The sequence below is a fragment of the Coccomyxa subellipsoidea genome (genome assembly GCF_000258705.1).
Source record: "Coccomyxa subellipsoidea C-169, whole genome shotgun sequence".
Classification (NCBI taxonomy): domain Eukaryota; kingdom Viridiplantae; phylum Chlorophyta; class Trebouxiophyceae; family Coccomyxaceae; genus Coccomyxa; species Coccomyxa subellipsoidea.
The window spans coordinates 229,501-245,489 of record NW_005178017.1 but is presented as its reverse complement, the minus strand read 5'-3'; the positions used below and the strand labels follow the sequence as shown (position 1 = coordinate 245,489).

The 15,989-nt window shown below is 53.7% G+C and overlaps 3 protein-coding genes across 3 annotated transcripts; all 3 read right to left on the bottom strand.

Moving 5' to 3' along the window:
- Window positions 1-83: 83 nt before the first annotated feature.
- Window positions 84-4,530, bottom strand: COCSUDRAFT_68383 (hypothetical protein). The gene is made up of 11 exons (XM_005642641.1): window positions 4,373-4,530; window positions 4,001-4,129; window positions 3,571-3,687; window positions 3,224-3,366; window positions 2,926-3,004; window positions 2,603-2,700; window positions 2,188-2,308; window positions 1,620-1,782; window positions 1,152-1,280; window positions 751-864; window positions 84-409 (listed from the first exon to the last, which is right to left on the bottom strand). Exons 1-11 carry the CDS (start codon window positions 4,463-4,465, stop codon window positions 381-383), a joined length of 1,215 nt encoding a protein of 404 aa, XP_005642698.1. The 5' UTR covers window positions 4,466-4,530; the 3' UTR covers window positions 84-380.
- A 679-nt stretch (window positions 4,531-5,209) lies between these two features.
- On the bottom strand, window positions 5,210-10,777 carry COCSUDRAFT_1473 (hypothetical protein; the record flags this gene model as incomplete). The annotated part of the gene is made up of 12 exons (XM_005642640.1): window positions 5,210-5,344; window positions 5,778-5,902; window positions 6,393-6,571; window positions 6,818-6,945; window positions 7,426-7,654; window positions 7,930-8,084; window positions 8,523-8,678; window positions 8,988-9,072; window positions 9,432-9,615; window positions 9,938-10,035; window positions 10,330-10,444; window positions 10,735-10,777. Coding segments are annotated over 12 exons (1,632 nt in total), but the record flags the coding sequence as incomplete, so codon positions are not given.
- A 3,010-nt stretch (window positions 10,778-13,787) lies between these two features.
- On the bottom strand, window positions 13,788-15,540 carry COCSUDRAFT_60525 (hypothetical protein; the record flags this gene model as incomplete). The annotated part of the gene is made up of 4 exons (XM_005642639.1): window positions 13,788-13,940; window positions 14,437-14,579; window positions 14,970-15,167; window positions 15,465-15,540. The coding sequence occupies 4 exons, from the start codon at window positions 15,538-15,540 to the stop codon at window positions 13,788-13,790; spliced, it is 570 nt and encodes a 189-aa protein (XP_005642696.1).
- Window positions 15,541-15,989: the final 449 nt, after the last annotated feature.

The window sequence follows — 15,989 nt, the reverse complement described above, 5'->3', positions numbered from 1 at the left end:
CATGAAATGCATGGCATAATGGATAAATAGTCTGAGGCTGAGTCAGCTTGAAGCTGTTGCAATCCGGCGGTCATAAGCCTTCTGCTAGGGCAAATTTTTACAACTCACAGGTCCAAGCAACTGCATGCAGCCAGTGACCAAAACAATTAAACAACATCGTTAATCATCATGATATGAAGATTTACAAACAAAGATCATTTGTACCAAGTAGGTCATTTAAAGGCACCTACACATCCACAGTAGTGAATTCCATGCTGCACCGACTACTAACTAGCTTTCTTCAACTGTTATACAATCCCATTAGATACGAGGTGATCTCAAACGGTACTGCATCCACAACAGAGGAGAAGTGATATCACAACTGCAGACATCATGCCTCCTCAATGCGACACTTTGGTGCTCGCAGATCCTGCAAGCCCCGCAGCCACGCATGTCAGCATTCTGCCAGTACAGATGCCAGTACAGATCAAAGCTTTGCCAAGACTGTGTTGAAGTATACAAACACACACCCTCCAATGAAGCCCCATCCGGGCAAATACGACAAGGGCGCTGCAGCTTGCTGAGGCCAGCATTTCAAGCAGCCCAAGCTCAGCACCTTGGATGCCAACCATCGAGTGCCAGCAGACCACAATCTTGCTGATGCGCTTCTGTATTTCTTTCAAGAAGGGTGCAGGCTGATCAACCACACGGAGTCAATGGCACACTCAGATTTGAGGAGCGACACTGTGGAAAAGGGGGAGAAAAGCGCACCGGATTGCAGCGCGCGCTGCACTTGTGGCGGCATCATGTTTGACATGGCGCCGAACTGGCCGGTACATTCGGACTCAAGACCCGCCACCCACACTGACATCAGGCCCATGACCCCTGCGCCCACACCGATAACCACTCAACATCAATTCTTTTGCACCACACTAGAGATGGGTCACTTCTCGCACGACTGCCGGCGCACATGGGTAAGCAACAATGCTTGCAGCCACAAGGCATTCTGAGGACCCAGAATTTTGTCTTGTTGAAGTTCTGACCACAGGGTGCAATGCTGAGGAGCTTTGTTGCATGGTGTAAGAGGGTATGTCAAAAGATGCCAGCTTTTGAGAGGCCCAACCCCATTGCGATTGAAAAGATGACAGGCGATGAGGTGAGGGGTGACTTACCCAGGCGGCGCTCAGCCCCGTCGTAGTCGGAGAAGAGGCGCACGTTGGTGCCGGGGGCGATGAGGTACGGCGGAGACGGCTCTCCGTCTGTCATCTTCACTACATAGCCCTCCTCATCCCCAGGGACACCTGCGCAGAGACCAGGATGCCTCGAGCAGTGAGCACACCTGACCGATGCTTGTGAGCCATTCCAACAAGCACTACATTTCATACGGATCTCATCTGTTTTGCTTTCCTTTTGTGTCTGCCCAGGCATACTACTGACACCAACAGCAAGATCACTGCGGTCCACCCTTATTGCACATGCTCAAGGCAGGCTTTCACCCACCCAAGCTCCTACAAGACGTGCGTGCCAGGGGGTCTGCACAAGCTGAACGCTAGCATATAGTCCTTTAATCAGGCGCGGCATAACCATATCCTCAGGGCAGATTAAGAGCCGCAAGCAGTTGTGACGTAAAGCTGACTCACCCGGCTGGGTCCCATAGACCGGGCATGATTTGCAGATGAGGTCATCGGTGTCCAAGTTGTACAGGTACATACACTGGGAGCCGACATGCTGGTGGGCTGTGCACCGCACCACCTCAAAGGGCTTCTTTTGTGGGCATGCTCCGTCAATGACTGCATCGTACACCTGTGCAGGGCAGAGCCACGTCAGCAGGATTGGCAAAGTTCTGGACCGTGGCTCTTCCCATGCATCTTAGCGGCGCTTCCCTGCTACAGTATTCAAAGACTGCTATGCTGCAGACACATATCAGCTAGGATGCTGAGAAGCACAGAACCCATACTTATGGCAAATAGTATAAGTAAGCACGTGAGTGCTCCTGACCAAGATCTAGAAAGTTCCATTTAGAAGTCATCAGATGACAATGCCTCAGCAAGGATGCTAGAGGGCACAGATCACAGGCGCTGGCAGACCACAAAGCTGTGCATACTTTCCAAGCAACACTGCTGCCCATGATCTAAAAGCAGGAACTGTGCAGTGGGTGATCTAGACTGGGCAGCATTGCTGCAATCTAAACGGAAGAGGGCAGCGCACCCGGCGCAGCGTTGTGTTGGGCCCTTGGGGTGCAGTGATGTCATACTCAACGCGGCCGCCCACAATGTCGAATCCGATGAAATCAATCTCTTTGATGCTCGCATCATTCTCCTCGATAGGCCTGCGCGCATGCATCGCTCACCATTCAGGGTAAGATTTTGTTTTGGGCGACCACTATTGTCATGGCAACTTATTCTGGCTCGTAGGAGGAATCCTGACAGCACTGCAGCTGGCCACTGCGGCACTGCATGCATACCGGCAGGCAGCATGAGTGAAAGTACCGCACTGCCCTAGACGTGACGACAGGAACATGTGGTGAAGAACGAGGTGCATGAGTGCGTTTCTGGCTCAAGGGTCCAGAGTCTTGTGGTCTCAAATGTGACAGAGACAACAAATTTACTCAGCAGGAGCTCACCGGTAGGTGACGGAGTATTGCAGGTGGTAGTCCACAATTGGGCCCTCCTCAGCCGGACAATTCTTGCAGCACATAAAACTACCCTTGTCCGGGTTATCCTGCGCAGCCGCCAATCTCCCATCAGGCGCATTGTTTCTATTCCTTTGCAGCAGGACCTGAGAGGCGCCAGCACCTAGGCTACCCAGTTAGAACATGGATGGGTTATGGGCCGACCGTTCAAGGATGTGATTTTACCACAGCTAATCATCGGCCGACATGGCTTGATAGGAGAATCGTGGGGAGGCACGGGTTTGAGATCAGGTAGCCAATGTGCAACGGCGCACCTTGCACCAACATTCAAGGCACTCGCGCTTGTCGGCCTCCTTGACGCCGATGGTGTTGATCAGCTGTATGTTCGTATACCTGAAGATGCAGACAAGCCAGCTGTCAGGCGCAACACACCTTCTCAAGCCAAACTGGGCTCTTAAGGTAAATCAAAGCTCTCCTTGACATGCGCCTCAGGGCTTTGCTACAATAAGTGTACAGAGAAACCCAGGCATGCATGCAGCGACATGATCACAGCAGTGTGCACATAGAAGTGGGTGACAAACAGTCCATGCTGAGTAACAGGTAGGGACGTGCCTGATCAGGTCCTCCTTGAGATCAGCGGTGTCCACAACAAGCGAGTAGGGCTCCGGCAGGGGCTTCCGCGAGAAGCTTCCACGCAGCTCCGCGCCACTGCCCAGAATAAACTTGCTGCTGGAGACGTAATGGTGCACGTACACCTGCAAGACAGTGTCAGCACGGCGGCATCAGCGCAGATCTTGCTGCCATGTGCTAGACAGCTGCTGAGCGACATGTCAGCAGATTGTTTGAAAGCCATGACTAATCGCATGCGCACAAAACAGACTGCAGCAAACTCCTCGAGCTGAAGAGCGCTCATGCTAGCAGTGCACAGCAGATACTGCAACCATGGGAAGGGATCTCACGTCTGACAAGGGTACCGGGCGCCTCTCGCCGTCCACAAGCTCCGCCGTCAGGTTGAGAACGCTGACCTTGCCAGCGGCAGGGTAGGGATTTCCCAGAAACATCATCACTGATTCTGTCTGCGCACAGGTCAGACAAGGATTGAGCCATCACTGTGTCTGAGAGTCCTTAATGTCAGGCTCTATCTCCAGGACAGTGTTTTTACAGACGTCAGGCAGATTGACATATGTTGCCAGCAGGATTTCTGCTGCAGGCAGGTACAAGCAGTGTACCATTGTACAACCAAGGTACAGCGCAGCAGGAGCATGTTGGCGTCTCACAGCAGGTGAGTGTTTGATGATTACCACTAGAAAATGCAATGTAAGCCAGTGCAATTCTTGTTTGGCAAAGGGACGTCAGTAGCTAGAAAGGACACCGATGCAGGAGCACTACCTGGCCCGGCTTCAGAGGGTGCGCTGGCCCCAGACACTTCACGGTGGTTGTACCATCATCGTTCTGGGTCGGCTCTCCACAAGTGCCGTTGCCAGCAAACGGCAGGTCTGGGAAAGGGTTGTATTTAGACTGCAGGGAACACAGCCCAACTGAGATCAGTCTGGAAGATGCAAACTTTGGTCATAGAATGCTGAATGATCGAGATAGTGCTTCGGTACAGCATCGAAGCCCTCGCAACAGAGCGAGCGATTGATACTTTCCAAGACGTATCGATGTGAGGCCACGGTGGAACGAAAGATCGGTCAATCCTGGCAACGACACCTGGACATAGACCGCTGGGGTACAGTCTGATCAGATCTCAAGATCACTCACCAACTCAAGGAACGCGTTGTCCTGGTAAAACTGGCGTACGGCACCCGTGCATGTGCACAGGGCGAGCAGTATGAACAGAGCCGGGCGGAGCATCGCGCTCGCTGTGGGTGCCTTGCGCGGTAAATTGGTGTTCCTTCGGGGTTTGTAAATGTTATAATTGAGGGATAGGCTGTATTCGAACGCATTTCTTTCCTTTCTCATCACATGATGAGCTAATCTGGGCAGGCCATGTTTGGGGCTTTGGGAGCGACCACTTCCCCAGCAGCTTCCTCCAGCCCCATTGTAAAACTTCTTCTCCAAAGCAGACATGCCCACACAGAGACGATTGTATATTTGGTGTCTGCAGGTGTGTATGTTTGCAGGAGTTGCAGCATCCAGGGGCAAGTGCACATGCTCTGGCATCAAATTTGCACGCGACACGGGATAAACCTACCAAAAGCAACCCCAGCTGGCACCCGCGCCAACATAGTCAACAAAGGACAGGTACATATGACTGATCACAGCATCCCACTCAAGTCTGTGACGGCGCCCAGCCAACTCTCTTCCAGACACAGCACAGCAGCAGTCAGTGACAGCACTGACCGGTGGGCGTGACACTCCCAGTTGCATTCCCAAAACCCAGCTCAAGGCCACCCTTCGCTGGGCCCTACTTTGTCCAGCTCGGTCTGACATTCCTAGCAAATCGTCTGGCGCCTGCTTCCAGCCTTGAGCTGACTAAATTTCCTTCATTTAAAACTCGGTCTGGCCCAGTTTGGGCATCGCGCGCGCGATGTCCCGCTTGGCACCGGGCTTTTTGGGTTCGGCCGCGCCCTTCTCCTCCAGGCGGCGCCGGCGCATCTCGGCCTTGCGCAGGGCCTCGAGCTTGAGGCCGGCCTCGCGGCGCGCGGAGTTCCCTGCCGCATCGTCCCAGTCGAACGCGATCTCCTTGTCCGCCGCCACGCTCGCCCAGCCCTCAAACTCCGTCACCGTCACCTGGCCATCATCCAGTCAGCGTCCGGTCAGCACCGGGTGAACTGAATCTGCTCTGTACCCACTCAAGCAGAAAACTGCATCTCCTCTACGCCCACTCAGAACCATGGTGCACGCGCAGGCAGGCCCCTGTATCTGCTCTTTGCGCACTGAGCACCAGAATACACTTGCAGCAGCCCCTCACGGCAGCAGGCTTGCCCATTGTGCATCAACTGAATTCAGCATGTGGCTCACTTCAGGTGCTCATTGCGATCATCTGGCAGGTGAAGTTGCTGTGACTGGACGTGTTAAAATCCCATGGGATGCAAGTCGAAGTATGTTGATGCTAGTGCAGGTGCATTCCTGACCAGCTTCTTGTCTTCCGCCATATGTCAATCACTCGCCAGCCGCAAACCAGATAATGAGAGAAGATCAAGAAGAGCAGAGCGGGGCCCACCTCGTTCTTGCCGCTGGGGAGGGTGTGGGAGCAGAGGGATCGCAGCACGGCCGGATCCGCGCGCTTCTTCTCGGGCGACCCCACTATGAGCCCATGCACCCGCAGGCCCAGCTTGTCCTTCGCGCCTGACCACAGAGCAAACTTCTCCCTCAGGCCAATTGTATTGCAGCACAACAAAAGTGCCAACTACCGCTGCTAGGCTGTGCATGCTGTCCGTCTTCGAGAAAGGTCTGGAGCATGGAACAGTCAGGAAGCAGTAGCTGCTGCCCTTGATCTCATGATATGCATGTCTAGCAGGGCAATGTACAAGGCCGAATCAGGGGGGCTGCAGAGGCTTGGTGAGGCATCCCAGACTGTCAGCAGATCTGACTACGAAGCAAAAGGGCAGGGCAGGGGTGTGATCTTCACCACCCACCACGCTCGGTCAGGAAGTCTCATTGCATCTGACAAATTACACACACAAGCATTTGGCAACGTGCTACTCAACCAAGCAAACCTAGCAGAACTTGATAGGGGAGCTCTTGGAATGGAAGTGAATTGCTGGGCTCTTGCAATTTGAGCAAATGTCTAATGCAAGTCCTTAGCCAGAAGGTAGGGGAGGGCTGCGGTCTTCACCTGACAGCTTGCGCATGATCTCTGAGCCGGGCTGGCGCAGCTCGCCGTCGGAGACGAGCAGGATGTCGCTGTTGGCCCACGCCGCCGTGTGCAGCCGATCCAGGCACCGCTTCACCGGCTCGTTGAAATCTGAGCCCCCGTTGAAGACCTGCACGCGCATCGAGCCATGTTCACATGTCCTGTGCAGAGAAGGACCTTTCCTGGCAGCAGCACCAGTCAACATGGCAGAAGTTTCTCCTCCGCTGAACATCTGGCGTCGGCAGTCTGCTGCGCACTGCAGCGGCATCAACACCAACAACCCCGTTCATGTACATCTACATGCACATGCAAGTGCAAGTGCAGAAACGCTTGGACATTAAAAGAATACCTCTTGAGAGGAGTGTACTTGTCACAGCAAAGCTCAAATTGACAAAAAGTGTAGCAACAAGGAAAATGATGGGCGTGCCTTTTCGAGGAAGCCGAGGAGGTTATTGACGGAGGCCATGTCGGTGCCCAGCTCCAGCTCGCGCACCTCCTGGGGGCCCGAGAACGCAAACACAAAGCAGCCGCGCTCCTGTGCGCGCATGCACCAGGACAGCGTCAGCCATGCCGGCATCTACATGCAAGAACACTACGGGGCAGCCGTATGATACTACTTTCCTGATTTCGTGATCTCCATGCAGCTACGCAAATGCTGCAGCAATGAAGGCAGCCAATCCTGGGCTGGCTGCATGGCAGCTGCATCAAGGCAGCTTCAGAGGTGACATCAAAAATTCTGAATTCACCCCAGGGGCATGCTGACATCTTGACTCTACACATGCACCATGTCCTGACGCGGCGTTTTCCCTAGCCTGGAACATTTTAGCTCTTCCCTGTGCAATCATGCATGCTTAACCCTGGTCACAAAGCTGTCCAGAGGCAGTCCCTGCCGGCCTCCAGCAAGTACAACATGGCAGGCGCCCTTGTACGCTACCTGTTATGCAACTTTCTTTGTGCAACAATCCTTCCTCGAGCCTTTGCATCTCACTTACAACGCTCAAGAAAGGGGGCTGACCTGGGCGCGAGCGGCGCGCATGCACTCCAAGGCGAGCGCCTTGGCGACGGTTTCGCGCGCGCCACGCATCGAGCCAGACGTGTCCACGCACAGCAGAATGGGTCCGCGGTCGGCGGTGGGGCGGATCTCGCGGCGCTCCGGGACGATTTGGGTGTCAAACTCGCTCCAGCCGTCTCGCTCGTACGTTTGCAGGCCCTTCTCCGCCAGCTGCGCATGGAAATGTCCAAATCTGATCTCTGAAGGTCACAGCCATTACCCTAGCAACAGAATCCAGCATGGCTGCTGGAAAAGCTGGAGATATGTCAATCAGAGGGCATTTCTCAAGATAACAGGAGTCAATACAAGGGGTACAGGTACTCATTATGGTTGCAGACGGTGGTGATGGGACAACACATCAACTAGGACGATTCATGGCAAGCCTGGCGGCTGCGACGCAGCATCTCATGAACACCAGGCACCTTAGGGAAACAGCTTTGGCAGCACAGGGAGAGCAGAGAAAAACACGCCTTGGCGAAGAAGAGGAGCTTTGACTGGCGGATGCGTCGGCCGCGCGCCATGTTGGCGGCCTCGCTGGGCAGCAGGCGGCTGATGTCGTCCGAGCGCGTCAGGCCCCGCGTCTCCTGCGCCTCCAGCACCGTCCGCAGCAGCCCCGGCCGCCCCTGCACACCTCTTTGTCATTCAATCTCTTCTTCTTTTCAAGCTACACAGTGTCTCACAGACATCCCAAGGCAGATGCCGGTGACCACGGCGGCGTCTACCGCCCCTCTGCTAGTTGCTTAGCCATTCAGGCTCTTGGATTGGGTTCACTGAATGCCTGCCTCAAGATAGACCAATGCACTCGCCCCACAGGCAAGCACCACCTTTAATAGCAGGAGCAGGACTGCATCTATCAGGCAACCTCCAACTTTTACAAGCATGCCTCAGGGAAGCAGAAAATGATCCCAAATGGAAATATCACTGGGCGGCAAGCCAGCTGGACAGCTTGCAGCGGCGGAATTGTGACAGCTGCTGTGGAGTGACGAGGGCATCTCGCGCAAAAAGGCAGTACGAAAACGGTTATAGAATATGCAGCGGTAGAGTGGTTCAGCCCGGCGCACCTTCATGTCCAGGAACTGGATGGGTGCACGGCGCAGCGGCCCCCAGCCGCCGCCGCGTCCGAGCGAGCGCACCAGATCGCGCAGCTCCTTCAGATCCTCCAGCTTGGACCGCATCTTGTCCATCTCCGCCCACCCCTTGCGCCGCCACACATTGCCCTGCGCACACCCCAGAGGCATTAATCGCCTCAGCTATCTTTCATTGCAGCTGAACGGTCGATCATTTCGACGTTTCAAGGTCCTCTGGCCGGTGATCAGATAAAGCTCAGGGTCGAGCCAATTGGAGCATGCTGACAGCAGGACTGCATGCAGGAGTACCGCACATGCGTCTGCATGGCTGCAGGCGTCCTACATTACAGAGCAAGCAGCAAGAGGGAGATATGGCAATGCAGCCCTGTTGGTTGCGATGACCTGCAAGAGAGCTATGTCATTATTCTCACCCCAACATGATATCACGAAGCAGCACACCTGCAGGTCAAAGGTGCCGTTGCGACCGCCGCCCAGGAGCGCCTCCAGCCCATCAAATGCCTTCCCCGCGCGTGACAGTGTCTGACTGCGCCACATGACACAATGCCATGACATCATTTCTCTCATCTTCCCAAGATTGCAAAGGCCGCATGCCGGTTGTGGTCACGCCCCTCCCAGTCAACAATGCACATGAGGCATGTCCGCCCATGCGCGCTCCGTCCTTGTCAGCCTTATAATGATGGAGCCACTCACATGCAGCACGTTCACAGTCTTTTCCAGCGCATCTACAGAGGAAAGCAGACCTATGCAGGAGCCCAAAGCCCATCAATCCCAGTGTCCGTCCAAGGAAGAGCAGGTAGACATGGCAGATCAGTGACATGAGATCAAATTCCACCTTGCTCACTCAGACAGATTGAAGGAATGATAAATGTATTAGATGCTCACATGGGCGCCCGCCACTCCTCCAGCAGAGCTTCCACCAGCTGCTCGGCAACTTCCCGCTCGCGCGACCAGCTTCTCCGCTCTTCCGCGCGCTCCTCGTCCTCCTCATCCTCCTCCGGCTGCGAGGCAGCTGCCGCTGCAGCCGCCGCCGCGGCCGCCGCCGCCGGGCTCGCCTTGCTGGCGCGAGCTGCATGCATGGGAGCCAGGTTCAGCCACTGTCACACCAGCGTTCTGCACAATTGTTTTCTGATGCTTCTGCCTGAGAAGGTGAAGTGCTGTGCAAGCCTCTTGGCTTGTGCAAGGCCCACCAGAAATTGGCCGAGCATCTTAATGCTAAGGAAGTGGAAACTCGATCAAGACTGCGAGAGTCCACAGGGGTACATTCTTCTCCGCAGTCAACCCTCACATATCAGCATGCAGCGCTCAATACGGACTTCAGCACATGCCCAACAGGGATGTAGCCTCAGGGGCCAGGGTCATTCCAGTCCCTCGATAAGCGGTCAGCTCACCTGCTCGCCGCTCGGCTTCCTGCTTCATGAGCTCCTCCACGGTCATGTACACGTTGCCACTCGCATCCACCGCTCTCCCCTCCACCTCCTCCTCAAGCCTGCAGCCAGCAGCAGTCAATAACTCACACATCTCATCCTCGCCATTCTTACATGACACCACTGCAGCGCACAGTCGTTACTTCCCAGCAATAGGCAAAGGGCACGTGACCGTGACCTGTGCCCAAAGTATGGTATTTGCTGATCCGCAGCAGTAGACTTCATGCATGCTGTTCACAGCGTTATCTAAATACCTCATGATGTTGAAGTCCAGCAAGTCAATTGGTGGCCTTTTACTCTAGCAGGCTTAAATCAAGCCACATGGCGGGCTTGTGGGCTGGGGTGACAGCGCGCACCCGAGAACCTGCTTCTGGTACTTGCACACGAGCTCCAGGAGGGAACGTTGCAGCGTGGCCAGCACCGCCGGATACTTCTCGCAGAAGCGGCTCACCCCCAGCGTCGACAGCGACCCTGCACCAGCACAAGGCAGGCTTATATTGGTACCTTAAGAGTGCCCAAAGAGGAATGCAACAGTGCTCAAGTGGTGATTGCAGGAGACAATCTACGATACTGCATTCAGGTGTGCATCTGGCCCTCAGCACCTAAAGCAAGCAGTCCATGTGCACATCTGGCACATGCAAAGCCAGGCATGGAACAAGCAAGCATAGCAGCGCTCCAACGGAACAAGGATTCACAAAGGACTCGGCAATGTCAGACCGGCCTGCATGGTCACCAAGGCACAAGCAAGAAAAAGCGCGCACTGATGAGGACGAATCGCAGCGGATCCTCGGGCCAGGCGAGGCTGCCAATGTCGCGGCCGCAGATGGGCAGCTCCGGATCAGCGCTCAGCTGCTTCAGCGTCTCGTCGTCCGGCAGCAGACCCCTCTCCAGAGCAGCCTGTGGCAGTACACAGAAGATCAGGGCTGGGCTGAGAAATCTTGATAGGTCGAGACCAGGGGGATCAAGGCTAAATTGCGGTTGCTCCAGTGTACTGACCTCGCCCCACTCTCACAAAAAGGACCACCTGTCTAAGCACAGTGTTGCTCGTTGAAGTGCGCCAGCATGCTGCAATAGATGCTGACCCACAGTGAATCGCCAATGGCAACATTGCATGCTCCTGCTCAGAAGCAAGCAACGAGGGCTGCACCCAGCCCCCTCGCAGTCTGCTGAAGCTGTCAAGCTCACACCCACAAAGGTGCACACTGATCGGATGACTACTTGGGCGAATCCCTATATCTCAGCAGGCTGATGTGGCTAAGGCAGCACACCTTCCAAAGCAGAATGCCCCGAGCATTGTCCCTCAGCGCCTCATTCGAGTCCCCTCCCTGAACTTTTGCCCTGTGTCGCAGCACAAGCGTCAAGCTGATAGCTTGTACTGCTCCCAGCATTGCAGTAGCATGTGAAAGAGGCCCACTACATAAGCACAGTGACCAGATCAACACACGGGAGATGACTAACGAGCACACAACAGTCTGCTGCAGTTCGAGGATACCGGCGCACCTAATATGCGCAAGTCTTAGCAGCCATGGCATCAACGCCGGTGCTACATCCCCCACTTCGCCCAGCCCATTGAGAAGGGCCACATGGCCATCGTTGCCTTTGGACACTTGCTGCATAGGTGGAGCCTCGAGGACGCTGCTGATCGACATAGTGTGCGTTCTGCTGCTCTTTTGTCCCATCTGCTTGCCGCCTTGCTTGTGAAGAGGCGCCACCAGACTCGTGCTGCTGAGGTGGTGTGCATCGTGCACAGGACAGAAGGCCGTCCGCGAGGCACCTTGCCTCGAAGGTATGTTTGACAGCATTTATGATTATGGAGAATGATAATTACATCAATCAGATGTGACTGCTTCAATTGCACACTACATCAGATTGTGTTTCTGAGAGATTGTAGTTCTTGCGAGGAAATCTTCTGCAGTGAGATCTTATATCGTCACCTGAGTAGATCACATAAAAGAGTAGGAGAATGGGTCAATAATTGTTGTAAAATGTTCAATGCCCAAAGAAGTGCCCTGCCACGCTGGCAGAAAAGATCGCTAAAGGATAACTTCCTAAACAGACTCGCCCAAGGGAGAAGTTGCCGTAACGGATCTCTAGCCATAGACGATCGAAGCCCTCCTGAGTGTCTTTGAATGATAAGTGGCATGAATCCACAACAGAGGATGCCGAGGTCAAAGGCTGAAACTTTCTCTCCATTTACGAAACAATTTGAAATCTAGCATGCTTAATGATAATAATAATAATAATAATGCTTAACAGGGGCAGATACACTCATTGTGACTTAGACAAAAACACAAAGCAGGATGCAAGTTGAAAACCATCCTCCGGGCTCAGTAAACAAGACTTGATGACCCTTGTGCAAGAGATGTGGAGCTCATGCGATTAGTGATTCAACAGGCGTGACGGGTGTTTGTCCTACTGGGATGTACAGAAATCTGTCTTGCTCAGCCAAGTTGAATGGGCTCTGCCACGCCAGCATCTGAGCACCCCTATTGAGGGGAGAAATGCGCTCTTCACAGCCAGCTGCTGTAGGCGTACCTTCCAGGAACTACGCCGGCCAGGTGTAGCCCTCAGCTTCCATCTTCCTCAGGCCCTGCACGTTCAAGTAAGTCTTGGGCACAAGCTTGCCCAAGACCGCCGACTGGAATTCCTGTGGGGACGAGGAAGACATTGCTCAACAAGAAGATGTCTGTGAGATCTGCCGCCTACTCCTGAAACCCTCAAGAGAACTATCTTTTTTAGAAAATGGGTTTGCAACGCTTCCAACACACATATAAATGATTCATGGGAGACAGAGATGGAGCGCATGTAGTTGTGGCTCAAGTTCACTGAAGTTCACTTGGCAAGTGCCGCTGTGGGCACCAGAGCATCCCTTATTACCATTCCTTGCCACATATGTGAGCACATGTCCCCCGCCCCCGACTAGCAACAAGCAGAGCCAATTAGAACGAGCACACAACATTGTGGATAGCATCTGCAATGCCAGGTATGACAAGTCCTCTCTCATCCCTCCACCTAGTATGCAAGCGAACATGGCGGATCCAGGCACACACTCCCCCGTGCTACACACATTATCAACATTTGCTCTGAGTGCCAGCAGTGCAAGGTGCTGTTGTTTGAAGGCTGCGCCTTAACAACTTGTTGAACTGCGAGTCATAACTCCTTTTTATTTCATAGCGTGATCTGAGTCCATATAGAGGCATTGAAGTATAATACTTCATCCGAGTCCTTGCCAGCCAACACCGCACTTTAGCACGGCAGTGCTTTTACATTGCTCTGGGATCTCCAGTCTTGAAAAGGTGCCCCTGCACACACAATGCTCTGGATTCAGCGTGGCCAGGCTTTCATCGACTGATATCTCCCTTGGATCTTCCACGGTATTGATCGTCAGCAGTACTCTTGCCGACAGGCCTGGCCTGGGGGGCTGTCAACGGCAACAAAAGAAACAGGCCGCCAATTGTGCCACGGTGTTCCGAAAAAGCATTCATTTGCATCCTACACTGCTCAACAATTTGCTGGCCTTGCAGCCTTGCTTGGCACACCCTCCGCTGATGCTTTGGTGCTCCTTCTCTGAAGTAACTAGAGTGGTCCGCACGTAGGCACTTGCCTAGATAGTCCCAAGTCTCTGCATCATCCAATTCGTGCGTCTGCTGTTGTTTCGAGCCCCAGGCCCCCATTACGGCAGCTCGATCTGCATTTGAGCAGGTCGTAACGAGCATGGGACACATTTCCTCTGGCGCTCCTCTATATTGGGCGGACTAGAAACAAATTACCTGCAGCTCGCTCCAGCACGGGGTGTGCATGCATGCCGATGATGTCACCCGTCCGCAAGGGCCGTACCTGCGCATCTTTGGCTGTTGAGGCTGAGGTGTCCTTGGGGGGGGGGTGCATGGGAGTCTGCGCTGGTCTGGGCCGGCATTGTGTCGGTGTCCAGCCAGGCGGCGCGGGGGTCGCCAATGGCTGCTATCGCCTGCCACCAGCAAACATACAAGCAAATTAGTCAACACAAGCGCAAAGCGCAGCATGCAGGCAGAACAAGCGGACGTCTTCCTGCCACACTGACATCCTGAAGCTTCAGGCTGGGGCTTCTGTCAAGTGACCTGTAGTGACTTGTGATGAACGCACAACTTGCGAAACGGAAACATGAACATGGCTCTTGAAGACCACGCGGATCCACAAAATAATTTTCCTTGTGCGAATTGAGATCCTGCATGCATATGCATGCTGCAAGCAAATCATCTGCCCGGCAGGGCGCCTGAGCAGACGAGCAGAAATAGACAATAGCACTGTGCTGGTTGGTCAAATTGGTCTAGGTGACTGTCCAATGTCAATATCTACTAAATGAAAAATGTCACATGCAGTGACTCCCTGTCACCGAGGATATCATCAAGCATTGCTGCAATGCTTGTAAAGGTCCAAATCTGCCAGATGCATGAATTCATTCGAGACTGTGTGGAGGTGCGCACCTGGGCAGCATGTGCGTCAGGGGATAATTTGGCTGCTTTCTGTGCCACTGTGGCATTGCTGGAAACCTCAGGTTTGGCAGTGCTGCCCATCCAGGTAGCGCGAGGATCGCCCGTCTCGATCGTGGTCCGGTCGGCGGCGTGCCCTGCGCAAGAAGATTACGATATTGGCTCAGCCAATTTGGCTGCAGCCCATGTTCTAGGCCATAACATGCTACGCTTCCCACCGTCATTGTTTCAGCACAACCAGAGGTAAATGTGCACTTCGCTCATTTTGATTTCAGACCAGAACCGTTCTGTGACAGCATGTACTTGGTGTTCATCTGACAAGTACAATTAAACTCAAAACTTCTTGAAGCTGCAGCTGCTTGAAGCTCTCAGAGCTGGAGTCCTTGATGTCTGAATCGGTATTAATTGACTTGCAACAAATCTTGTGCAACACAGAGAGAGCTTTGGGATCCCTGGAACAAGTTTGGGCCACAATGCGCGAGTGAAGAGCACATGTATCTGTCAGCATTGAGAAATCTGCAGTTCACCTGATGCCCTGGAGAGCTGTGGGTCTAGGCCCTTGAGGGACTTAGGGAACTTCCCTTCCAGCAGCAGGTTGGTTGCTTGCTCGACATTTCCGCCGCAAGCCACCAGACAGGCCTCTATGAAGCCATCACCATATTGGGGCGTGACGTCCTTGACCAGTTCGATGCTCTCATTCAGCTGCTCTTGGGATAGAGTAGCTGCTGCGGGATCAAGCCAAAACGTCTTTTCAATGACTGCCCAGCTTGTCTCATGCCAAACGTAAGTCCATGCAGCCAGACTAGGCCTCTAATTGGTTTTGCTCAGAGCATGTATGCTTGTTCAAGACATCTGCAACACAGGTTCAAGACCTACGAGGATTATGGCTTTCTTGCGAGCAGGCAATCGACAATGGACTCATGAGAAATATTCAGAATACAGTGACATGATAGAATCTCCTAGAAAGGAGCTATTCGACCATCAGGCAAACATCGGATATATCCGAAAAGATACCATCTTACCTTGGACAGAAAATTCGCGGCTTGTGTCAAAGTTCAAGAACTGTGCGCGGGGATCTCCGGTGACCTGATGAGCCATGTGATATTTGTCCTGGGTTTGGGACTCGGAAGCTTGAGGTGGCAACTAGGCGTGAAAGTCCCGTTGCAGCGATCCGCTTTCTGTAGGACCGCCAACGACGACGCGACGACCCTCGGTTGTGCTGAAGCCAATATAAATATTCACTTGTCAAGTACAGACTGTTGTTGGTCTCGCTTGTGCTCTACTTATACAGGATGAAAAGGCGTTCGACATCAAAATGCCGCAAACGCCGCTGCACATCGCCTGTCGCACGTGCTGCGCCTGATGGAGCGTCGTGCTCTGCAGCTGCAGGGCATGGCCGACAATGAAGCTTGATCTTGGTTGATCGACATCACTGCACTCCCATGTCGTCTCCTAAGGGCCACTGTATCATTTGAAGAGCGTTGAAAGCATCCATCGACTGGGGATTTCGCTGATATCCTAGGTGCGATAAGCCCGCATGTCCTTGA